Below are 25,904 nucleotides of genomic sequence, written 5' to 3'. Positions count from 1 at the left end.
AAAGTGATTTAAATATCAAAACCAAAAGTGACGAAATAATAACAAATAAGATGAATTAAAATAATTAAATAATAAATAGCTAAAATTAAAAAAATATGCAGTAGTATATATAAATAATATGAGTAAACGTAATAAAAAGCTAAAGAATTAACTACTATATTTTCGATTTTATTTTATTAATATGAGATGTATTTAAATATGGGTATTTTTGTCAGTTCAAAAAATTATTTTAAATCTCCCTTCTCTATTTCTTACCTCTTTCTCTTATTTCAAACCATACATCCAATCTTCTATATTTTTCACATATTTCTCTCTTCTTGCTCTCTCTCTCTCTCTCACCTATTTCTCTCTTCTCAATTTTTTCTCTCAACTAAACACACCCTTAGGGTGTGCTTCGTGTTGAGAATCAAGTGTGAGTGTGGATAATAGTCCCACATTGGAAATTCATGCGGTGACTTGAGCATATATAAGTGGGAGAACCCACTCACCTATCACCTTAAGGTTTTAGGTGGAGATGTGGTGTCTCTCCCACAAAGGTGTATTGCTTAAAGAATGTCCCGGAAATTAACGATGCTCCCGACTCGACCCTCCCCCGATGTTGCGCTAACACTTCGTATAAGAGATTATGCAGCGAGAGAGATACAAGAGAAATATCAACTTTTTTTGCTTGGGACATAAGAGAAGTATGGAAGAGAGATTAATTTTTGATGGGTCCCACTACCTTTTTATTTCTCTTCAAAACAGCGAAGAAAAGGAGAGGATAGCGTGCTTTTATACTATTTTCCATCAATGCCCTTGTTTTTTCAATTCAATAGGAATAAATCGTTATATGCTTTGACGAAATGGATGAGTGACTGAAAAAGAGTGCACTGCAATCTGGAATCACAAAGATAGGAGAACAACATAATATGAATAGTTTCTTTAATTAAGTTATTAATTAATTAATTAATATTAAAAAATAAATTTAATATTAAATAGATATTAAAAAAGTATACGGTGTATTTAAAAGTAAGATAATTTAATGAAATTAATTACTTGATTTATATAATTAAAATAAAAATAATTTAAATAATTTTTTTGACAAGGTCATTCTATTTCTCCTCTCTTTATATTATACCAAACAATAACTTAAATCTACTCTATTTCTCATATTTTTCTCTCTTTTCTCATTCTCTCTTCACAACTTCTCTCATAAACTAAACACACCCTTAATGCCAGTCTTATTTGTGTGTTTAGGGATTATAACCTTCGCAATAAAAAGTATTTATATTATGAATCATTCAATAGTATTTATTTATTTATTTATGTATAACAAAACATGTTGCACAATAATATAAAAAAATATTATTGAGATAAATATAATTAAAGTTATGTAAAACTAACCTTTAAAAGAATGAGAAAATTGTATATTTAACTTCTAAAGAGGATCCATAAGAATCTTTTTGCATTATTAACGAATCATTTCTATTATGGATGAAACTTTTTCACGGTAAAAGTAAACACATATTAAAATCACACACATCAATCACATTTGTATGTTTGTATGTGTATGCACCTTTCTATTAGAAAAATGTTTTTGAATATTTTTGCCTATAAGTTATGACATGTATTTTAATATGTGTGCCAACCAGGGGCGAAGCTATAGCCCAGCGAGCTCGGGCATGCGTCCGGGCTCAACCTCTCATTTCGTTATATATTCCCCATCTAATAGTTGATTTTTAGACAATACTAGGGGCAAATTAGTAAGTTTTAGAAAAAAATTAAGGGCAGAATTAGTAAAAACAGGGTGTAAAATTTTTGGACAAAATTAAGGGCAAAATTTTTAGACAAAATTAAGGGTAAAATTAGTAGAAACATGATGTAAAATTAGTAAAACCAAGGTGTAAATTTTTTGCCCGGACTCCTTAAATTTTCTGGCTCCGCCACTGGTGCCAACTATTGCACAATCTTTAAAGTAAGACCAATATAGATAGATGGTCATGTCTAAAATATAGAGAAGAGTCAACGGGATCAACTTGTCTAAAACTTGCATAGAACTTCTAAAACTTTATTGAAATATTTATGGATAGTCTAACCTGAATGTTGAAACCACTCTTAGACATTTCTATATGAGGAAGGTTGACTTATCATATATAAGAATGTCATAACATTTTCCTCTACTTCAATGTGTTTAGTAAGTGTCAATCCACAATTATTAGTTAACTCACATATCAAATGCTAAAAGACTTGCTTCATATCTGAAGTTGCTCATAAAACCTATTGTCATTTTCAGTTATCAATCCAGTATATAATTTGTATCTAAAGAGACTTGAAGTAATTTTCTTTCCTTTGACAATGTAAGTCAGTACATGGTTTGTGACCAAAAAAACACCCACAAATGTCACAATACCAATGTCTAGTGTTGTGTTGGACTTTAATTTTCATTTCAAATGTAATATCAGTTTCATCTGAATTCTCATATGATTTGTCATTCGGCCTATTACACAAAATATTAAATATTTGGATAGTTAAGCAACATGACAACTTAAACATGACAACTTAAAGTAAGAGTGCATGAATCCAATAATGATAAATAACATAATACATCCGCAAAACCAAAAAGGAAAAATAAATGAGATAAAAACTCAAAACTCAATAATTCCAACACGTCAATAATGACATTTCCAGTAAGTATCAATGTCATAAACCCAGCGTGACGAATATGATATTACTATCAACCTAATTAAAAAAACAGTTTCAACGACTAATATCATATTCAAAGGAGCATATCAACCCATCATCAATCATGTGCCTTACCTTTTTTTCTAGACTAGTTTCTAGTTAATCAATGGTCATATTAACAATGATGTTATCCATCAAGTGAGCAAATGCTATCATATTTTATTTATTAGCAAGGATTCTCACATCTTTAAAGTATAAATGAAATTATGAAGGATAGAAATCCATCCAACATTTTTAAACATTTCCCATAAATAGGATCGTGATATGGTTGTTCTTGTTGGCTTGGACCTAACCCGTCGATGATTAGATCAATAAATCATTGAAGTTTTTATTTTGCCCTAATTTTCTCTCATTTCCTTGAAATATTTCTCTTTATCAACTTCAAAACTATCTCCATCTCCTTCAACCTTAATAGTTGTAATATTCTCATGGTCATCTTCAAAAAGAGATTTTCATCATTCATGGAGTGATTAATATGTGAGTGACTTGTATAGGGAAACCCCGACAACTATTGCACCCATAAAATATTTATCTAACAATTCTATAAACTTAGGTCCTTCATCTTTTTAATTTCAAAATATTAGAATATCCTAATAAAGAAATAAATATACATAAAAATCATGTAATTATTAAAAATATTAGTATAATATACTATGACACACAAGACATTCTTTCAAATTATTGGACAAGCTAAAGAAGTAAGCAAGAGAAGCTTAAGACGTTCTTACAGAATATTGGAAAAAAAAAGAGAATTTACAAGTCGGTTATGCAAAATAAATCCTTAATTAGAAGATACGAACAATTAATACAAGTACACGAAACAATCTAGAAAATGGAGAAAACAAATAATATTATAACTAACGTATACTTTTATAAAATGAACTTCTAGTTTTTCATAAAATAAAGGAAATTATAACAAAACATTTTGGTGACATGGTAACTAAATGGATCCCTAGTTGTTCGATGAAGTTATGGGGTTAAAGGACTTGATGTGTTGCCTACAACAAACCCACAATTGAGCAATGTTGATGATAACACTGATTAAAAACATACTTATTAGAAAGTGTAGTTTATCCAAATAAAAATACACAATGTGTTGCTTGAGTGAAATAGTTTTTTCTATATTAGCATGAAACTAAATTTTGTTATGTTTGTGTTATATTATTTTTTATTAAAATAATATTTTAAATTACAATCATCTTTACGACTGTGTTATGGTCTAAAATGAGAGAATCTTCAATTTTTAGGGGAATTCATGCAACTTTTTTTATGCAGGGGATTTTTCAAACGAGCCGTATATGGCAGGGAGGAAAATAGATATTAACCCTAAAAAAAATTAGGGTTGAAGGGGAGGCGAGGGGACTGGATGAGAGAGATTTTAACGGAGGGAATGGGATGTGTGTGTGTGTGCGTGCGTGCGTGTGTGCGTGTGTGTGTGTGTGTACTTCAATAGAGGGGAGGGGAAGAGATGAATTTTAATTAAAAATATGTTTGGTTCACAAGGGGAAGGGAGATATTTTATTAATAATTTATATTTTTATCCTTATAATTTTATATACGGTATAAGATATTTACAGTTAGAATATTCGTAAATATTTTTTGATAATAAAATATGCATAAATAATTAAACTCAACTTCTAATGTTGATTGATTCAAATATTTATAATGTAACGTTAAAACAATTGAGTATACTTGACTTAGATTATAACTTTTCGACACAAATTAAATTATGTGTTGATACAACTTTTAAATTGTGATGAATCATCTAACAAAAAATACGTAATATAATTCAAAATTTGATGTATAAGAAAATATAATATAATACATAACAAAATTTTAAAAAAAATGAACATAGATAAAAATAAATATAAAAATTTGTAAATAAATAAAAAAACAAAAAGTGTGGTGAATATAATGTATATTAACCATAAAAATACAAAAAAAGTTTAAAGAGAAGTTGATGGAAACAAAAGAGAAAATCATACAAAAGAGAAGCACTTATACGGAAAAAAACAAATAACTTTAAAATAATAAAATAAAATTGTGGATATTTTAATAAATATAAAAGAAATTTAAATAATAAAAACCATATTATCTCCCATCCCGTCTAAATCACTGCGATTTGGAGGGACGCAAAAATTGTGTTTTGGAGGGATTTGCTCCCCTCACCCACCCCCCCCCCCCCCCCCCCCCCCCCCCCCCCCCCCCCACGCCTAAATTATATAAAAATTTATATCATAGATTCAATTTCACTTTTAAAAATCAAAACCCTAAAACGAAATGAGAAAAATAAGATACGGAAAAGAACACATAACAAAAAAAAGCGAGAAGAAAAATATGTTCAATTTATTCTTACCCTACTTCAATAAAGCGAAACGCCAACAGAGAGATGAATACGATGACCACATCGTGGCAAAGAAGAAATAGTTGTTCATGGATTCCAATTTGATATCTCATACAAAATGAAGAGGAACCTTATAGCTAAGGTTGTTCCGGTTTTGTAAATTATGTGAGGGTAATTTTGTAATTAAGCACTTGAGTGACTTAAGTTTCCTGGTTTTTTTCTTCATGTTTTCACAATTTCTCTCTCATGAATCGCATAATGATTTTTGAGAAAATTACAATACTAGTTTTTCATTTTTAGCCAAAATGTGGTTTTTTTTATTAGTGTTATTCCATTTTTTTTAATTGTAGATCTTGCTCCATATATGTTGGAAATTGTTCTCTAATTGTGTTTCATATTTCTTCAACATATCATACATCAACTTGTGTTGGATATTATCATTCACAGTTACTAGGTACACCATTGTCGTATCTTTCATTGAAATTTTGCTCGTTATCTTTTAATCCACTAATGCTCTATACACCTTAAAAAAATTCAAATCACTTGAGTGTGGTCATCTTAAAGAGTTATAAAGTGAAAAACAATCGCATATAATAGACAATAAAGTTTAAAATTTTAAATTAGGCTTTCCATTTTCCTTTGACAATCCTACAATTTCTTTCAATCACACTTCAAAAACTAGAATGATAATAGTCAAATGTTTTATTTCTTGATATAGACTGTGGAGAAAGTCTAAAATGTGCAAGATCCTAAGAAACCTTATAATAAAGAATATCATTAATCAACAAGTTAGTATTATACAAATAAATGTAATTGAAGTTATGTAAAACCAACATTCGGAAGGATGCACAAATCTTAAGTTCAATTTATTAAGAATATTCAGAAAAAACTTTGCATCATGAACAGATCATTCTCATCCACATAGTGCAAAAGTAAACCATATTTTGAAACCACACATAATCATCACATTTGTACTTGTATATCATTTTCTTGTTAAATAAGTTTTGGCTTATCAGTTGGGACATGTATTTTAATCTTCACGCCATTTATTGTCCATATGCAGTCTCTAAATTAAGGGAAATATTGACGATCATTTCCAAAATATAAGAAAAAAGAGTTAACAAGATCAACACGAATAATGTAGATTTATTAAAATGTGTATAAACATGCCTCTCATTCTCACTCATGCCTAGCAGCATGTTCTTCATAGAGAAGAAGTAAGAAGGTGTCATAGAAGCCCCCAGGAAACTATCAGGAACATAAGCAACAACAGGTTCCTCTTATTGGGCTTTAAGGGCTTCAGGGGCTATAGGCGAAGTAGGGGAAACACGTTTCCTGGAAGTCGAAGCAGGAGACACGTGGGCTCCGAAAGTCGACGCTTCCGGATCAAATAAAGTCACACCAACTGGTGGTCGCGAAAGGTATGTCTCTCTCCCTGCATACCGATGTATGTTGGGTCACTCGACCACTTTGAATCAAGCACCTGCCATTGCGCTAAAAGCAATTGTTGTTAGTGAGGACCCAACTATATTTCCTTGCAGCTAAGAGCCCTTAAGGGGTTGTGCCTAACACATCGTAAGCGCCATAGGTTGAGATGTTTCATCTCATTGAATCACGTCGGTGACATTGGATAAACAAATCCAAGAATCTCCCCCCGTGACAGTCGGGGGGATTCAAACCCGTTACATTTCTCTGATACCAATTTTTGAATCAAGCGCCTACCACTACGCTAAAAGCAATTGCTATTAGTGAGGGCACAACTATATTTTCTTATAGAAAAGTTCCCTCAACAGATTGCGCTTAACATATCGTAGGCGCCATGGTTGGGATGTTAAGCCCATCGAATCGCACCAGTGACGCTGGATAAATAAATCCAATAGACTATTCCTGAATCTGTTTGGATTTTCAGCCATTATACCTATAATAAAACCAAAAAATCATATTAAAGTCAAAAGGTTGTAGGAACAAAGGAAAGTAAAATCCAGAAAAGTTTGGAAATGCATCTCTGTAAAAATGAAAAAGAAAAATCTGGGGATGCATCTCCGTAAAAATGCGCGATTGCTGAAAACCCCATTTAGTTCCCTAAACACCCACAAATGTGAATGATGTCTACACAGCTGCCTCTTTTGAAAGTGACTACAACCTAATGTATTTTAAACAAACTTTTTATCTAATACATCACAACTAAAAAATAGAAAAGAAACGAGAAACTTAACGATTGAGAGTTGTTGTACAAAAAACTTGAATGTAGTGCATATAATGTCATAGAATTGATTGCATTGAGGTAGAAGTAGTGTTAAAGCTTAAAAACTGGCGCACTTAAATCTTGCTCACGAACTCTTTGAAGGGGTGTAGCAAATGAAGAAGGAAGTGAAAATGAACTAGCTCGAGTTATTTTAATTAAAACTCGTTCGGAGATGTATATCCGAAAAACTCACTGAACGTAAAACACAGAGTTTTGAAATAAGGATTATTACTGAGATATATCTCCGATCATATTTTGGGACAAAATGAAGTGGCTCACTTACTAAAGCGTTGGAAGTATGTAATATGGACGCGTCCAAAGATAAATCTTCGTAATTTTAAAGTATTTATGACTTTTCACCGTCATGAACTAACACCCATGAAGTGGAGAAAGTAGTAGCAAGTCTTAAGTTTGCACAATTATGAGACAAAGCCCAACCCTGTGTAACTCACTGAGTGTCCTATTAGAGAATCATATTCTCTAGTGTCTTTTCTATCATGTTCTTAAATCTGCATTAATATCAACCATTTGTTTGTATTAGTGTCTCAACAACCACCATCCAGCCATAGGAGGAGACACAGGAGAATATCTTAGTTTATTTGAACTTGTGATTATACAATAATTTTCCTATTTAAATGCCTATAACTTATAAGTAATGTGTGGATGATATCCCTTTTGAGTTTAATTATAATTTACTACATAAACAAACATATGTATAATCCCATTTGTTTATTGGTTGTACGTATGATATGACTGGTCGGTTCATGAACACATTGGTCTCTATCCATGATATGGATACAAACATCATGCATTGCTATACATTGATGCATGCTTTTTGCATCGTGTCTACTCATGTTCTTGTCCTTTTATTTGCATTTTCTTGTGTCCACTTCCCAAACAAAATGCTTACGTGTCACCATTACAAAATCTTGCTAGAGTGGAGCCTGCTCTATATATGATAAATACATGCATATAGGTTTCTGCAACTGGACAAAATAATCAGCTTTTGCTCTCTCTCATACAAATAATATATTAATGTATTCTTGTAGCTAGCTAGCAAGCACTGTATTAGAGTCAAGAGATAGAGAGAGAACAGAAAGAAAAGGAACAGAAATGGAGGAAGTGTTTTCTTTTGGTATGATTATCAAACTAGCTTCTTCACTTGCTGTTGTGGGTATTTTCAGCTGGATACTTTATGTTTATGGCAATTTGTGGTATAACCTTCAAAGGGTTAGAAGGAAGCTACAAATGCAAGGTATTAGAGGGCCTCCACCTTCTTCTTTTCTACATGGGAATCTACCTGATATGCAGAGAATCAAATCACAAGCTAGCTTATTATCCAAACCAAATTATGATCAGTTTCTAGCTCATGATTATTCTGCAGCACTGTTCCCATTTTTTCAACAGTGGAGGAAACAATACGGTATAATATATATTTACCCTTTTCTTCTTTTTTTTCATTCTTCTTTCCAGTTTCATTATTTGCACTGAACTCATTTCAACATAGTAATGGTAGTAGAATAGATTATTGACTGATTTCTCTTTAATGATGTTTGATTTTTATATTTTATTAAGTTAAGTTAGTTCATTTGGTAATCCGTACAACTATCTCAATGTGCGAACTGTGTATAGTTTTTGTTGCGTTTGTTTGTTTCTTAAAAGTGAAGACAAGGGGGCCAAGACTGTAATGCATAGTTTTAGTGCTACCTTAATTTAAGATGTGACAACACTGTCTCTTTGGACATTCCTCGTTGGTTTTCTTTCTAGTGGGATACAAAGTGGAGAAGCATACATTGTTTTCCTAGGGTAAAACATGTCTACAAAGTCGAGGAAGGTTGACTCAGTTGGCAAGGAGTTGACTCTCATATCGAGAGGTGGTGAATTCAACTTCTGCTGTCGATGTGAAAACATCTTTAGTTTGGTGGATAATCAGTATGTATTTTTGTAAACGCTATTTGAGCCGAGCCCTGTCTGCTCTAACCCTGGTGAACCCCGGAGCCTAACTCACCTAATCTTCATTTTAGATATTGATTTAGACTTTGAATAGTGTTAATCCATGTACACAAAATCATTGATATATTCTTCCAAATCTTTCTTTATAGGCATTAAGTATATTTTTAAAATCATTGGATTTTCAAGTGATAATAATAGTCATTTTACAACCGTCTCGGAAGAATTATTACTAATCATACTATTTTGCAGGTTTAGTGTACACCTACTCGATAGGGATGAAGCAACATTTATATGTAAACGAACCGGATCTCGTGAAGGAAATGAACCAATGTATCACTTTGAGTTTGGGTAAGCCTTCTTATATAACTAACAAACTTTCACCAATGCTTGGTAATGGCATTTTGAGAGCCAATGGTCATAGTTGGGCACAACAGAGAAAACTTGTTGCAGCTGAGTTTTTCATGGACAAAGTTAAGGTATATCTATAAATTCCTCAACCTTGTTCAACTTAATTTCTCATTCTTTGATTAATAATTAGGACTAGTCTGATAAGCTATGCTTATAGCGAAATGGAAGAGTCATGTAGTAGATTAATTATACACCATACAGAGAGTTATATTCGAGCTGGATAGCAATAACTTGAATCAATTTATATGCAACTAGCACCACAAGATAAAAGAAGCTATAAAGCCTATCATGTTCTATGATCATAAAATGGAAAGGGATGTCCCTCCACCACTACCTGTTTGCTTCGAGTTTGAGGAATCATTTTTCCTGGCTAAATATATAGATTTGTATATCTTTGGACAATTGAAAGGTAACATGGTAGGGACAGTGAATATGTGGAACTTATGCATGGCTTTTGTGGCAGGGTATGGTGGGACTTATGATAGAATCAGCACAGCCATTACTTCTAAAGTGGGAACAAATTATAGAGGAGCAAGGTGGGGGTGCCACTGCTGAAGTTAAAGTTGATGCTGATTTGAGAGGCTTTTCAGCTGATGTTATTTCAAGAGTTTGTTTTGGACATTCTTATTCTAAGGGAAAAGAAGTTTTCTTAAAGCTTAGAAGCATCCAAACGATCATGTCAAACCATGGCTTCCTTTTTGGACAGAGCGGTTTTCTGTAAGCCGGTTATATTTGAATTCGATTAAATATGTGGTTATTCATTCCCTTTTGTTATAGAATCTATAAAGCCTTAGGCCTTATTCTCCAAATTAAAAAGTAATAATAAAAGGAAGTGTGTTTAATGAGCTAGAAAACTCAGAGCCGTCTTAAGTTTTTGGAAGTCCTGTGTAGTTAACTATGCTTTAATCCTGATAAAACAACTAGAGATTTTATTTAACCATAATTTAACAGTGAAAAATTTGAGGCGTGCTGTAGCCCTACATTGAACACTCTCAAAGACGGTCCTAGGAAAACTGACTGATAACTCATGCCTGCAGGGAGAAACTGAAATTTTGGACGAAGAAGGAAGATGAGATAAGCAGTTTGGAGAAAGAGATAGAGTCACTGATATGGGAGTTAGTGGAAGAACGGAAGCGAGAATCCTCGTCAGAAAAGGATTTGATGCAGTTACTGCTGGAAGCAGCAATGAGTGATCAAAGTTTGGGGAAGGATTTCTCAAAGCAGTTCATTGTGGATAACTGCAAAAACATATACTTTGCTGGTCATGAAACTACTGCTGTTGCAGCTTCTTGGTGTTTGATGCTTCTTGCTTTATACCCCGAATGGCAAACTCGTATTAGGACCGAGGTGGCTCAACATTGCCCCAATGGCATACCAGATGCAGATTCTCTCCCTCTTTTGAAAACGGTATGTACTCCGAATTTGATTCTGTTAAAAATACACATATGTATGTTTTGAAGCACTGACATAGACACGGACACCAGACACACAGACACACAGACACGTCTACAATGATAAAAATTTCAAGAAAGAAACTAATTGAACGCCTTCCATCATAAGTGTCGGTACTAAAGAGCATATTTGTAAATGCAGGTGACTATGGTGATTCAAGAAGTGCTAAGATTATATCCACCAGCAGCCTTTGTATCAAGAGAAGCATTTGAAGATATCCAAATTGGAAACCTAAATGTTCCAAAAGGTGTTTGCTTATGGACACTGATTCCAACTTTGCACAGAGATCCTGAAATTTGGGGACCAGATTCAAATGAGTTTAAACCAGAAAGGTTCAGTGAGGGTGTTTCTAAGGCTATCAAGTTTCCACAAGCGTATGTGCCATTTGGAATAGGCACTAGGTTGTGCGTGGGGAAGAACTTTGCAATGGTTGAACTAAAGGTTGTGCTAGCCCTTATTGTCTCCAAGTTCAGCTTCTCTTTGTCTCCTAGCTATAAGCATTCTCCTGCATACAACATGATTGTTGAGCCAGGACATGGTGTGTATATTCTCATTCAGAAGAACAAGAACTGATGAAATATATTCATCAACCTTAACATGCTAGTGTTTGATTTCTTTTGACTTATGTTTGTGTACATGTTTATGTTTAATGTTTTTTAGTTAAAAAGAGTTTCTCCCTTCACTATGATTATTTTCCTTCTATATGACATGACTCTGATTTTATTTTCAACTGCTATAACATGACTCTTTTTTAGTGCAATATTACATGACTATCCATTATCTCTCTTAAGTTTCTAAGCCACATCCTCCTCCTATAGAAGACTTTGTGAAGAGTTCATGATCTCATACAAGAGAAGTAATCCAAGTGATAGTGAGAAATAGAATTCTAGTTTCTTTTGAGAGAAAGAGAGTTTCGTTTCCATCATACTTTGGTGATAATTTAAAGATATTTGTATCATCAGAGTCAGATCAGATTGATAGATATTCTCTTGTATCATGGAAGTTTATAAATCTACTTTTCTACAATGGAGACACTTAACTAGAATATAGGCCTGTTTCGGCTTTAAAAAAATGGATTTTTTTTTTTTTTAAAATAGATTTTCCAAAATCGTTTTCCCAAATAATACAAGTTTCTTTTTATATTTGTTTTTTTTAAATGAAACACTAATTTTGACATCCTATAACATAAATACACATTATTGAAGATCAAAACATAGTCAAAATCGCAATTTTTTTAAAAAGATGTATTTCAAAAATGATTTTTATGAAAATCTATTTGAAATAGCTTCAAAATTAAGTGATTTTTTGAAATTTTGATATCCAATTTTTTTTCCCATAAATACATAAAATACCTAAAATCACATTTTAAGAATAACTGTTCAAACAAAATTATCATTTGAAACTTTTATAGAAAGTTTTTTTACAATTTTTTTTTTACAAAATTATGTAACACTGTAAAAATCATTTTTAAAATAATCCAAAACAAACAGGTCCTAAGTCTCGTTCTCTTTTACATTGAGAATAATTTTGAGATCTGAGAGAAATTATGCAGACACTACTCAATAGTTGTATTAGAGATCTTTAAGCTCTGGAATACTAAGAGCATCTCCAATGATAGTATTTTTCAATGAGTTCTCCAACTAGACATCAATATAATAATTAAATATTAAATCAATTTGCCATGTTATAGTAGAGTTGCATTGCAATGCAACTAGTAAAAAATTGTGGTACCCAATCAAATTAATTTATAAGGTAAAGTTGTGGGACCCATTTGAATTACACCAATAAAATAAATATTAAATAAATTATTTTGAGATGATATGGCTGGTGGGACCCATAAATAACTCAAAAATGAGTTGCACCATTAGAGATGGTCTAAGGTGTATCCCAAGAAAAACGTTATTGGTATGCTCATTGGTTCCAATAACGGTTGATTTTCCACGTCAAAAAGTAAACTTCTTTGTTGTGAGTATAAAGCGTGTTAGTATTTTAGTGCATGTCTAAAAAAGTTTTCACTAAGAAAATACTTTGTATTTGCGCGTGTCTATTAACCAACCTCTTTTTCCTAGGAACTTCCCTGGTGCACTTTATTTACTAACTCATTTTTATTTTAGTATGTAACAATAGTCCCATTGGTTGAATAAAACAATGTCTCGTGTAACTCAAGATAGAATGTTTTATCACTCATGATGGATATATGTTCAAGCTAATGGATGAAAATTACACATATTTGAAGCTGATGATAGAATACACTTATAATGTAAATACTCGCATGAGCCAATCAGACAATAGGATAAACCTGAGGGAAAGACTGACAAAGTCCAGCAGATGGAGAATCAGAAAATAATAGTTGTGATTCAAAATACTATGATCAAAGCTTCTTATAGCATGTATCTACTTATATCAACACACATGAGTTGTGGACAAAGATTGAATCATTGATTTAAAAGAAGACAACCAAAAGTAAAGCTCACCTTGTTAGATGTGTGATGAAGTTGAAGTATTCAAACGGTCAAAACATGATTGAACATCTAAATACCTTCAAATATAACGTAAATCAGTTTACAAAAAATGAAAAAAAGATAGATGACAAGTTGTAAACATTTATACTCCTCTATTCATTGCATAAGAGTTGGGATACTAAAGTTATAATTGTCAGCAATCATTCTCCAAAAGGAAAACAACTTAGCATGGAATATGCTATTGACTGCTTGAAAAATCAAGAGGAAAAACAAAGGTAAAAAGCTTGAACAATCAATTTGAAGCTAATGTAATTGAAAATAAAGGAAGCAGTAAGAATTGCAAAACTTCTTGTCGTGAAAACCTCCAGAGGATATCTAAGTCTCACACTAGATACAATTGTTATTATTGTGGAAAACCCTCTCCATAAAAAATGAGTGTGATTCTTAAAGAGATCGTTCATCCTGAGCAAATTGACCTAAAAAAGAAGAATGAAAATGGAACCACCTGTGAAGTATCCTCATATGACGAAAATGCATTTCTTCTTAGAGAATTATTTTATCTAAATGTTTCATCTAATGACTGCATTTGGATAGTTGACTCAGAAACATCTTTCCATATTACACCTTGAAGTTTCTTTTGGATTGACTGCATTATGCAAAACAACTTGGAGTTTGTTGCTAGTTCCGTTGTAGAAGACAGACATGTTGAACACAATGAGATAACATGTGTGCTGCAACATCTGGTCTCTTACAACATACAAATGTTATTGCAGTTATGGTTCTAATTTATTTTATCCAAGATTCACTTTGCAAAGAAGATCTACATATTCAAGCTAAAGAGTTAATTTGGATGTACTAGTGCAACATGTTGAACATTATGCTTTAACACGTGTACAGTGCAGCATCTGGCCTTGACAACAAGCCATATGAATGCTGATTGGTGCACAATTTTTGATTGGGATCACTACGCCAAATTTAATCTTTAACAGCACCCCTACTAAAGCGCTTCTAGTAAAAAGCGCTCTTATAGGTTGCACTAAAAACAAAATAAAAAAACACGCTAAAAAAGCGCTCTTAAAGGGGGGGGTATGAGAGCGCTTCTGAAAAGCGCTGTGGTAGGGGGGGTGTATGAGAGCGCTTTTGAAAAGCGCTTTGGTAAGGGGGGGTATGAGAGCGCTTTTGAAAAGCGCTTTGGTAAGGGGGGGGTATGAGAGCGCTTTTCAAAGTGCTGCTATAGGGGGGTTTAATGAGAGCGCTTTTTGCTAAAAAGCGCTGGTATAGACCAGGCTATGAGAGCGCTTTTCAGAAGCGCTTTAGTAGCCTTTATTAGTAAAAGTTAAAAACAAAAACACGCTTTCACTTTCTCACTTTCTCTCTTTCGTTTTCTTTTTATTACTGTTTCTCACTTTCTCTGCAACCGAAAAACCGTCCGTCGTTGCCAGCCACAGCCACCACCGTTCGTCCCTCCGTCGCCAGCCACCACCGTTCGTCCCTCCGTCGCCAGCCACCACCGTTCGTCCCTCCGTCGCCAGCCACCACGAGCAACCTCCGCCGTTCTTCTTCCTTTCAGATCCAAAACACACGAGTTTATGGTGAGTTGAGGTTCGTGTTGTTGCTGAGTTCGGTTTCGATTCTGAATCTACAAACCAAAACCGGGTGAGACCTTTCTGAGTTTATTTCTTATTCTCTCTTCCTCTCTCAAATTTCTGAAGGGTTTGTTTGATTAGGAAAGTGATGAACAAATGTTTGGGTTTGATGAATGTTTGTCTGGTTATGTTTGATGATGATTTGTGAATGGTTTTGTTTCTGATGAATGGTTTGCGTGTATGAGAAAGATGAACAATTAGGGTTTTGGTTAGTGTTTGCGGCTGTGTATTGTGATTGTTGTTGGATGAATATGAACAATGTATTTACAGTTTCTGGAGAGGTTTTTCGAAGATGATGAACAGAATTTTTTTTAGGGTTTTTGGTTGTTGGCTCTACGGCTCTACGGCTGATTTTTTTTAGGGTTTTTGGTTGTTGGCTCAATTGACTTGTTCTTTTATCAAAAACTATTTTTATGTGCATGTGGTTGTTAATTGATTTCTTATAAATTGGTTTCTGTTCTGGTATAGCACTATTTTTATTAACTATTTTGTCTTTTGTTCGGAGATGAGGAAATTTTTGGTTGATAGAGAAAATATTGAGAATGTGAATGTTGGGTAAATAATCACGTTTTTCTATTGTAGGTTGAGCTTCAAACAGTGGATGGACTGGTAAAGGATAGAACACAATGTGCCCCTGCCGATTATGTTCCACAGAATAAGAATCAAGTAATGTACCCCGAAGCTAAGTCTTCTGTGGCAGGATCGTTCGGGGTACAGTTATTTGATTCATATTCTGTGACACAATACAACATAGCTCAGGTGACTACTGGTTCTCCACTAAAGCATCAATACAACATAGCTCCAGATAATACAGGAAGCGTACATTGGTTGCATAAGAACTCGGAAGTTGTTTCCCATTTAGTTGTTTTGGTTTAGAAATATGTGAATTGGTTTAGTTGTTTTGGTTTATAAATATGTATATATGTATTTTGATTTACATTAATGGTATATAATATAATACTTTTTTGTATATAATCGATATCGATTATAATGGTATTTATCGATTTGAAATGATAAATTATAGGTTCATGAAAAAATACTGCCAAAAAATAGTAAATTACAGGTTCTAAAATATTGCTGCCAAAAGTGCAGGTTTAGAAATAATAAAAAGCATAAAAAAAAAAAAACGCAACATACGAAAGCGCTTTTGAAAAAAGCGCTCTTATAGGGGTGCCTACCAGAGCGCTTTTTCTTGAAAAGCGCTCTTAAAGGGGGGCCTACAAGAGCGCTTTTTCCAGAAAAGCGCTCTTATAGGGGGGCCTACCAGAGCGCTTTTAAAAGCGCTTTCGTAGCCTATGCCAGCGCTGGCTTTGGCAGCGCTTTAAAGCGCTGTTAAAGGCCAAAAAAAGCGCTTTTAAAAGCCTTGCGCGTTGTAGTGGATTTAATCATATTTGTTGCAGTTATTTTAGCAATTTTTGTTTGATTTGTTTGACAATTGGATCCAGGGCATTATTGTCGCGAAGCAGAGAAATGATTTAAATGTTTAGTGCCCTGAAGTTGATGGTAATATTAGCTTGAAAAGGGCCCACTTACATCTTCCTCGGATTCCTCCGAAGATTTATTGGGGTAAGAGTATTTGGAAAATAGGTATTCCTCCCCCTGTTTCCATTCTGATATGGAGGATTCTGCATTGTATGTTAGCTACTGATGAGCAGTTGATCTAGAGACCAGCAATTGACCTCCATTTATAATGTGTGTAAAATTTTTGTTGAAAACATTCCTCATATGTTATTTGAGTGCAGCTTTGCTAAACATCTTTGGGCCTGGTTCAATAGAATTACTAGATCAAACCTTGTCATTTTTATAGCTGATTGTTGGAGTGTCTTGAACTCACCTGTTTCTAAAATTTCTAAGACTATCATGGTTGCCGGTTTTTCTAATGTCTTGATGGGTGTCTGGCATGCTAGGAATGTTTCAAGATTTAATGGCAACCTTGTTAGATGAGAATAAAATGCTTCCAAATCTTCTCTCAAGTGGCTCTTTCTGGAAAATCTACTAAGCTTCCATCTAACAATAGATTTTATTTTAGATATTATTAGCATATAGTTTCATTTGTGTCAGAGAGTTATAATATGAATCAAGTGTACTCAGTTTATTAACGTTATGGTAAATTATAACGTTTTAGTCCGTCAATATTAAAAAAATTATTACTAAAATAACATTTATGAAATTTTCATATTTGAATATTATATCACTTATATAAGATCATAAGGGTAAAAATGTAATTTATTTATAAAACCCCTCCCCTCCCCTCCTGAACCAAACATATTTTTAATTAAAACCCCTCCCTTCCCCTCCCCTATCTTATTTTGAACCAAACACTTATTTGATTAAAAAAAATCCCTCACCTCCCCTCCCCTCCCCTTCCCTCCTTTAAATCCCCTCCCCTCCCCTCCCCCTCATTTGAACCAAACACACCCTTAGGCTTTTAATCCCCCCCTCTTACCCCCAGGATAGTTAAGGAAGTGCTTTGGTGTCCTCCTCTTTTTAACTGGATCATAGGTAACCATGATGGAGCCTCCATGGGTAACTTGGTTGCTACTAGAGGTATTTTTCGAAACTGCTCAGGAGTTTACTTGGGTAGCTTCTCTTGTTTTCCTGGTCAGGGCGACTCTTTTTTTGCAGAGATTATGAGTGTGATTCTATCTAGTGAGCATGCCATTGCTTTCCAGTGGCAATGCTTTTATGCTCGAAACAAACTCAATGCTCATTATTCACTCCATATCTAACCTAGATTTTGTGCCTTAGAATATTAGAAACCGATGGTACAACTGTCTCAAGGCAACCAAGTCAATTTCTTTTTTTGGCCACCAACATTTATAGGGAGGGAAATCATCGTGCAAATATTTTAGCTAGCATAGGCCTAACTTCTAGGAGCTATATGTGGTGGAATAACTTGCATTTAGATGTAATTAATGCTTATAGGAACCTTCATGGTTTGCCTATCTTTAGAGTTTCTTAGTTTTTTATTAAAAAAAAAAATTAACTTTTTTTAAAACAATAGTAATTTTATTTATAATTTTAATTATGTTTTAATCTTTAATAAAATACATATATATTACATAATAATGTACTTATATTATATGATTTTAAAATTAATCTTTTAATTTATATAAAAATATTTTTTTTAATATTTTAAAAATTATTTTTATTAAATTATTTTTAAAAATGCAAAAAATATAATCAATTCTTAAAGTTAAAAAGTCCCTATATTTCCATCCTTTGTGTTACTTATATATCCTTTATACTCTTTTCAAAATTGTAAACTTGATATTTCAATTTTGGATAATATTAAATGAAGAGTGTCACAAGGAATTGGAAGTAGCACTTCACTTTCCGTTATTATTATATCCATCCATCAACACAAAAATGGTGGCAATGGGAGTTGCAGCAGCGTACACTCATATCCACCTGATAGAGGCTTCCAGTTCAAAATCAATGGAATTGAAATGGGTAAGAACAAGAATCACCAAAACCTCACAGCATAACAAGAACATAGAAAATACTCTATCAACACCCCTTCTCCCAGTTTACATTTCCACTAACCCACGCCACGTTGATCCTCAACGTCTCCAAGACCTCTGCTCCACTTGCAACCACTCTTTTCAGAGATTTTCTGGTACCCCTGAACCTGTCGATATCAACAAACTCCGCATTGCTCTTTCTCATAGCGATGTTCTTGTCTCTGTTTTTTGCAAACCTAATATTGTTGATGAGTTGGGAAAATCTTCGTCTTCTGTTGTGGATTTCTTGACGCCGGTTTCTCCTTCCCGGGATTTGTTAGTTGGATTTGGCCGTGCTGTTTCTGATTGTGGTCTCACTGCTTCTATTTATGATCTCATGGTAACACTTGCATATATACTTTTTTTTTTTTTTTATAACAAACATGGAATAAAAAAGAAACTTTTTATTTTTTCTTGATAGCCCATGAACTGAATTTGATAATTTGGTTCTTGGGTATGGTTATTTTGGTTCTTTTGTTTTTGGGTTTTCTTGGTTTTGGGGTTTGTACTTGTTGGTGATGAAAAGCATGTGCGTAATTCAACGTGCTTCAGTGTCTCGCAGGTTATTCCATCCCTGAGGAGAATGGAAATTGGAAAAATTATTGTTAAAAAAATTGTGAGGTATGTTAACACTAATTGCTTCTCTTCTTTGATGATTCAATGCTAATTTGCATGATTCCTGAACTAGAGACTTTCACTTTGCAGCATAGCAGAGAAACATGACCTTTTGTTGATGAGATTCCTATCTTATTCTTTAAGTTTTCTTCATGTTCTTTTTGTTGGTAGAGTTTTGGTTTGATGTTTGCAAGTGTGCATTCACTCGCATCAAATCGGAAACATTGACACTGCAAATAATTTGAGAAAGTTAAATAATTGCATGTATCGGTGTAAGATACACCTTCAATCGGAAGCACTAGATAGGTCTCTACGTTGCAGCTTTGTTGTGTGTTTGAATTTGAATATGCACTAAATGCTGTCAAATTGAAAACAACAGTTATGGTTTTAATTTGAAATATAGGTGGATGGGTTTTCATGAATGAGCTCTGATCTCGTGAACATAAACCTTGTAGGAGTTGAATATTAAAGTGTTTTGTGTATAAGGCTTCTTCCCATTTTTGGCTATAGATCAATACATAAAACTTCAAATATCTCTGAATATGATTTATTTTGCAGAATGCTTACAAATAGAGACATCTATGACATAGCAGCCCTTTGCTCAGAGGATGAGAGGTTGTTCTTTATACTTCCACAGACTGCTTAGTTTTATCCATTTGTGAACAGCAATTGATGTAATCAACTTTTTCTCAGGTTGTTTTTTAAGGCTTGTGGATTTGGTGGTGACATTTTGGACTCTACGACCATGATGTACACAAGAGCTGCTTCCTCAACAATCCAGGAAGGCGAGCAAAATGTCACGCGCGCAGGCCAAAAGTTACTGTTGATTCCACCTCTAATAGAGAAACACTACAAATCATCAAGGACAAAAATATAGAGTTGTGTTTCGCTGTATATACAGCTATCAAAAAGAAGATTGTTATTGCGTCATTCTTGGCCGGTGTATATTCAACGGAGCAAAGAAAATGTGTAGTTACAAGATTTTTTTTTTTTGGTCGTGCTTTAACTGTAATTCTTTAAATGTGATAAATATTGATGCTTCTGGAAGAACAAATTTTTGTACAAAGCATATCCTAAATCTGCCTTTTAAAGATTTTAGTGTCATCCCACAAGTATTCTAGATGTTTTGTCATTAAACTAATATATTTTATTTGATGTTAAATTGGTCTTTTATATAAGACATCATCGGTTAAACATTGTTAGATTCCTGTCTTCCTATGATAAACTCAACAGGAAAAGAAAAAATTGGCAATTTGGCAGAAGGGTGACCCTTGAACAGTGAATAGGTATAAGGATTTTCTGAATCAAAGAAAAGAAGACTTAAAAATGAAGCAAAGCATGTTTACTTGGTCTCTTTTTCTCTGTAACCCATGTTTAAAGAAGCTTAAAGAATACAAGATCCTTTCAACACTTGTTTCTTCTTTTCGCATCTCATATGGGAATTATATGGGTCGAGTTCTGTTTGAAATCTGCTCATGGTCTGCAGCATTCAACTTCACTTTGGAAGCGTCAATGGTATGCGGTTGGCTGGATTGATCATAACAGCAAATATTGCACCAAAGTTGTAGATTCTGGAAATGCAAATCCAGTTTGGAAAACCAATTTCGCCGTTCCTGTTGATGACTCAATACCGAACATCCAAGACTTGGCACTAAATGTCGAAGTTTACTGTATAGACCCCATATTCAAGGAAAAGCTTCATGGCTCAGCTACGATTGGTCTGAAGAGGTTTCTTTTCAAGCAAGCGAAGAATAATGAGGCGTCAATGCCAAAGCAAGAGGGGGTTCGGAGCTATCAATTGCGAAATAAGAAATCCAACAAGCCAAGAGGTTATATTGATATTCTGATTCATATTTCGGACGGTAAGAAAGAACTAAATTCTCATCCAGGTATGTGATTATTTCATAACCTGTCAAAAACAAATTTACCTCTAGCTCTTTGTAAAATTCTTATATATTTTATCTGAAACTGTAAGTTGTTTCACATTAGGTAGCAAGGAAAGAGCAGTGCTTTTAGATTATGGTAACAATGCCCAGTGGACTGCAGAGGAAGGATTAAGGCAAGCTTACCTGCAGAAGCAGCCTCGCGATTCAATCCATCAGCCAGAAAATTATGAACGCACAAACGTGCCAGACTCCTATTCAGTGCCATTCGCCACTACAAACTATTCTGAGCAATGTGAGGGTGAACCAAGCTACCATAGAGCAGCTGGGCCAAGCTACCATACAGCAGCAGCTGGGCCAAGCTATCAACCACATAGAACTAGAACTCCACCACCATCCCCACCCTATAACGTTGGTTATATTCCCACTTATCTCTCGAGAAATGATGGCTTGCATCCAAGCTTCACAGACATACCACAATCCATGGAAGAACCTGGTCAAACTGTGCCTCCAGGTGTTGTATTGGAAATAAGTGCCGAGGCATTAGCCGCTGGTGCTGCAATATTTGGTGATGACTTCTTGTCAGGATTTGATGTCATGCAGTCCTAGAAGATGTTACTATTAACTTACTAACCGATCCTCCTTCCTGAACCAAGCATTAAAATCAGCTCAAATGGTTACATTGTATATAGTTCCACATTCTTAAAATTGGAATTCTGTCAAAGAATTTGCAGAGAGAGATTCAGTCATTGGTCTGAAACATTAAGATGTTTTATCGCTTATATAAATTAAGTTTGCAATATTGTCTTCCAAAGTTGTTATCTTCAGTAGCTCCTAGTTTTGGCACTAAAAGAAAGGTAACTTAATATCAAAATCATGTATCAGGATTATCTGCTGCGGTCGTTTAAAAATTGCATGAGATCAAGCCCTTAAAGATACTTTATTGTATATAATATAAAAACTGCAACTCTGTAAATTGAATGACCAAATATTCAACTTCACTCCCTGCAGTTATCCATTTACAGAAATTAAATACATAATTACATACTTAAATACATAATTTAGAGACCTCTATGATATAAGCACACAGCCTATGCCATAAATGAAGACAAGGATCATTCAGGCAGGTTAACACATAAAGAAGATAGCTTCAAGGACTTTAACAGGCTAGCACTATAATGTAATGTAATCTACTATAAAATTTATAGGCACTTTTCCACTTCCAAGCTTTTCATTAGCTGGTCTCGTCATGCTTGGTGAATTTAATGAGTATGTATCAGTACACCTTTAAATGATCTTCCTCCATCTGATCAATCGCATTAGTATCTTTTTGTATTATATGGATTTTCTGTAACGTAAAACAGGAAGCCTGAGTAGTACGAAATTCATACTGCAGCTTGTAGATATTGTTCGTTTGAATCGCCCGCTAATTTCCTTAGAAAGTTTTCAACGATTGAAATAAATTCCTCCACTTTTTCTTCATGAGGCAAATGGCCACATTGCTTAATTACTTCAAGCGATGCTCCTGGTATGACTCTTGAAAGTCTCTCAGCATTCCATGCAGGAACTATTCGGTCACTATCACCAGTTACAATCAGAACTACATAGTCAAACAATATCATCAATTATAATCAGGGCTCAACTAGGGGCATTGAAGCGAGTTAGATCTAAACACAACAAAAAAGATATTCCATTAAGGGTCAGTGGCATCACCAGGACAAGATATTTCACTAAGTCTTTTAGAAAGTGCTGGCTTTGTATTAGGTTCCTCATCCAGAAGCGCTGCAGCAGTGAATTCCACCAGTGCCCTATCCCAATCCTTAACCCTCAATGGCTGCATTCAATGCTAACACCCAGGTGAGCACAGACTAACGAAAATAACAGAAAGTATTGTTACAGAATAGTAAAATAAAAATTACCTTTGTATAACCACTAAGGACATGCTCAGAGACCTGTTTTGGATCATACCATGAATTTCGAACTGCAGCAGTACCAAACTTATCAATTGCCATTCTTACCTGAGATTCATATGAAAAAAGGGTCATCAGTTTAGTGGTCATGAGTCAAGACAAATTATAGACGGTGTCAGCTTAAGTATTGCTTTCAAACTAAATGCATAGAATAGTGTTCGGATCAAAGATTATATAGTACTGCATGAACAGGTGTATTACCAACATTATTGCAGGGGAAGAAAGCAGGATAGCTGATAACAGTTTCCTATACAAAGAGTTGAGTAAATCTATCATCGGCTTCATCATCTTTGTTATTGTTATTGCAACATTCTTGATAATCTTGGACAACGACGTGTAAAGTTCAATAAATGGATTTTTTCTGATAGAACCACTGTCTTCTTTCATTTCATTATCTTGTCTTGGTTGATTCTCTTTAACAACTTTGGGTGTAGTAAGAGGCGCAAAAATTGCAGGGGCAATTAAAATTATAGCAGCAACACGTTCAGGAGCTTCGAAATATGTTTTAACTGCTACACTTGAACCAGCTGAGTGCCTAAAAAATCATTTTTGAAGCTTCTAAGAAAAGGGACTAAAATCGCAAAACAATATCCATGTGAAAAACAAAGGCAATCAGCAAAACAATAGATAGAATATACACATACCCAACTAAAATTGCTTTCTCAGCTTTTAATAAATCAAAGAAGTGCAAGGTAGCAAGCACTGAAAATGCCATGGAGTATGCATTTAGAGGTTTAGCGTCTCCTGTTGCAGAAGATAAGTTGACCCGAGATGTTAATCCAAACGCTGGCCTATCAAAAGCTAGAACTTTAGAACATGTAGCCTCAGCCAAAGGCTTCATAACTCTTTTCCAAGAGAAAACTGAGGCTCCAAATCCATGTAACAGAATCATAGGCAAACACAGCTTGTTGATTTGATTAGAAACTAAAGCCTGATTCTGTAAAACGGTTTGTTCCTTGGAATTGGATTCAAAATCATATATCTTGTGGTGTATATGCACTCCTTTAAACTCACAAAAACAACTGTCGGGATCAGCTAAAAGCTTTGGATCCACTAATTCATCCTGGTCTATTCCAGCTATCTCTCTCCTTTTCTTCTTTGATCCCACATCCAACAACTGCTCTGGAGAAATAAGATTCAACATGAAACAACTCACATAATATAAGTAACCAAGTAAACAAGGCTCTAGGATAAACAATTTAGGAGCTGTTTGGATTGGCTTATTTGAGCCTATCTACTGCCATAAGTTTTGTGATACCGTTTGGGAGACTGTCAAAACAACTTATACCATTTTTTAAATATTTTTTTGAAATTGTTCTTATAAATTCTTCAAGATAGCTAGTGAAAACAACTTATAATATATATAAAAACAATTTAAACTCATTTTACCTTTTGTTATAAAAACAGCTTATGTGAATTTATTCATAATAAACACTTATTTTGATAAACACTTGTGCTATAAGTTACAAATAAGTTGTTTAACCAAACAAGCCTTTAATCCAATGACTTTAATCCAGTGCTTACAGTACAAAGTACAAACGCTTATCGTAAACGTGCGTATGTATAAGTTGTTTCTATAACAAATGTCAAATTGTTTGTATATAAGTTATAATAGCATGTTTGGTTTGGCTTTTGGAAGAGGCAAAAGCAGTTCTAGAGGTGTAAAATTGATTTGGGAGTGATTTTGAGATGTTTGGTTCTTCTAAAGTAGAATCAATTCTGCCTCCATAAATGTATCCGAACACAAACTCAATTCAATTAAAATCAATTCTAACAAACTCAATTCTATAAAAATCAGTTATGTCCACGGCCAATCCATACACACACTACGATGTTTCCATAAGTTATTAAGTTATTCAGGAGAGTTTGTGAAAGTAAACCAAAAACTGTTTTCATAAAATCTCTGGAATAGTCATAAAAGTGCTTATACTAAATCAATAATAACAATTACTTTTCCCCACCATTCCCAGTTAAAAATGAAGAAAGCAAAAAAGAAACGACAAGGGTGAAGTAATGATTGAAGAATGAAATGAAAGAGAAGAAGAATGAGAACCTGAACCAGAGACGGAAGAAGCAGAAGCAATGAAGGTATTGTTGTGGTCACGAGTAGCATGGTAATAATGTGGAAGCCATGAAGAAGCGAAGAGCTTTAAACGAGAAGAACGGTTATTATAGGAATGTGTACAAGTAGGTGTATGAAAAGGAGTAGGGGGTGTGACTCCACAATTCACCGCGATTCTCTTCATAATCTCAAAATCGCTTTTCAGCTTCTCTTCTCTTTTCTGCTTAAGCTCAATGCTCCGTTAACTCATTCAGACAGTGCCTTCTTGTGTCCAAACGGATAAACTGATTTTAATTATTTATAGAAATTTTAAATCCTTAAGGACTAATGCTAACATGCGCGTAAGGGTACAGGTTAATGGTTTATTTATGGAAATATTTCCTTAAAAAATTGTGTATTCAATTCTTTAAAAATATACATGTTATTTTATTTAAGTAATTTTTTCTACTTTTAGTATTTTTATTCATGACCTTAATAATAGTAAATAATTTAATAGATATAATTTTTTATTGGTAAGTACATGTTCAAAAACTTCCACTTATTTATTGACGAAAATGCCATAAGTCTCTTAGAATCAATCAACTAAGGCATTTATTTCATCTATGTTAATTTCTTGCTCCTATATGTTATCTACTTGAGG

At 33.9% G+C, this 25,904-nt stretch overlaps 4 protein-coding genes across 4 annotated transcripts; 3 read left to right on the top strand and 1 right to left on the bottom strand.

The window, feature by feature from the left end:
* Nucleotides 1–8,277: 8,277 nt before the first annotated feature.
* On the top strand, nt 8,278–11,825 carry LOC131661212 (cytochrome P450 714A1-like). The gene is made up of 5 exons (XM_058930668.1): nt 8,278–8,733; nt 9,513–9,739; nt 10,135–10,388; nt 10,709–11,078; nt 11,265–11,825. Exons 1-5 carry the CDS (start codon nt 8,424–8,426, stop codon nt 11,694–11,696), a joined length of 1,593 nt encoding a protein of 530 aa, XP_058786651.1. The 5' UTR covers nt 8,278–8,423; the 3' UTR covers nt 11,697–11,825.
* A 6,708-nt stretch (nt 11,826–18,533) lies between these two features.
* LOC131661211 (GCN5-related N-acetyltransferase 3, chloroplastic-like) lies at nt 18,534–20,440 on the top strand. Its single transcript, XM_058930667.1, has 4 exons — nt 18,534–19,074; nt 19,297–19,355; nt 19,908–19,964; nt 20,043–20,440. Exons 1-4 carry the CDS (start codon nt 18,601–18,603, stop codon nt 20,224–20,226), a joined length of 774 nt encoding a protein of 257 aa, XP_058786650.1. The 5' UTR covers nt 18,534–18,600; the 3' UTR covers nt 20,227–20,440.
* Nucleotides 20,441–20,547: 107 nt separating this feature from the next.
* On the top strand, nt 20,548–22,033 carry LOC131661210 (uncharacterized). The gene is made up of 2 exons (XM_058930666.1): nt 20,548–21,238; nt 21,339–22,033. The coding sequence occupies exons 1-2, from the start codon at nt 20,785–20,787 to the stop codon at nt 21,839–21,841; spliced, it is 957 nt and encodes a 318-aa protein (XP_058786649.1). The 5' UTR covers nt 20,548–20,784; the 3' UTR covers nt 21,842–22,033.
* A 171-nt stretch (nt 22,034–22,204) lies between these two features.
* On the bottom strand, nt 22,205–25,528 carry LOC131661209 (uncharacterized). The gene is made up of 6 exons (XM_058930665.1): nt 25,256–25,528; nt 23,847–24,324; nt 23,404–23,737; nt 23,152–23,250; nt 22,946–23,066; nt 22,205–22,832 (listed from the first exon to the last, which is right to left on the bottom strand). The coding sequence occupies exons 1-6, from the start codon at nt 25,446–25,448 to the stop codon at nt 22,618–22,620; spliced, it is 1,440 nt and encodes a 479-aa protein (XP_058786648.1). The 5' UTR covers nt 25,449–25,528; the 3' UTR covers nt 22,205–22,617.
* Nucleotides 25,529–25,904: the final 376 nt, after the last annotated feature.

This window comes from Vicia villosa, linkage group LG3 (genome assembly GCF_029867415.1).
Source record: "Vicia villosa cultivar HV-30 ecotype Madison, WI linkage group LG3, Vvil1.0, whole genome shotgun sequence".
NCBI lineage: Eukaryota > Viridiplantae > Streptophyta > Magnoliopsida > Fabales > Fabaceae > Vicia > Vicia villosa.
Note: the sequence above shows the minus strand (reverse complement) of the source record. Positions and strands in the feature narration are given on the sequence as shown.

Coding starts and splice junctions, on each gene's coding strand:
- LOC131661212 (XM_058930668.1), top strand. CDS start 8,424: ATGGAGGAAGTGTTTTCTTTTGGTATGATTATCAAACTAGCTTCTTCA. Junction 10,389..10,708: donor TTTGGACAGAGCGGTTTTCT/GTAAGCCGGTTA, acceptor TCATGCCTGCAG/GGAGAAACTGAAATTTTGGA. Junction 11,079..11,264: donor CTCTCCCTCTTTTGAAAACG/GTATGTACTCCG, acceptor TTGTAAATGCAG/GTGACTATGGTGATTCAAGA.
- LOC131661211 (XM_058930667.1), top strand. CDS start 18,601: ATGGTGGCAATGGGAGTTGCAGCAGCGTACACTCATATCCACCTGATA. Junction 19,075..19,296: donor CTTCTATTTATGATCTCATG/GTAACACTTGCA, acceptor AGTGTCTCGCAG/GTTATTCCATCCCTGAGGAG. Junction 19,965..20,042: donor CTTTGCTCAGAGGATGAGAG/GTTGTTCTTTAT, acceptor ACTTTTTCTCAG/GTTGTTTTTTAAGGCTTGTG.
- LOC131661210 (XM_058930666.1), top strand. CDS start 20,785: ATGGGAATTATATGGGTCGAGTTCTGTTTGAAATCTGCTCATGGTCTG. Junction 21,239..21,338: donor AGAACTAAATTCTCATCCAG/GTATGTGATTAT, acceptor GTTTCACATTAG/GTAGCAAGGAAAGAGCAGTG.
- LOC131661209 (XM_058930665.1), bottom strand. CDS start 25,448: ATGAAGAGAATCGCGGTGAATTGTGGAGTCACACCCCCTACTCCTTTT. Junction 23,738..23,846: donor GAGAAAGCAATTTTAGTTGG/GTATGTGTATAT, acceptor ATGATTTTTTAG/GCACTCAGCTGGTTCAAGTG. Junction 23,251..23,403: donor CTTCCCCTGCAATAATGTTG/GTAATACACCTG, acceptor TATGAATCTCAG/GTAAGAATGGCAATTGATAA.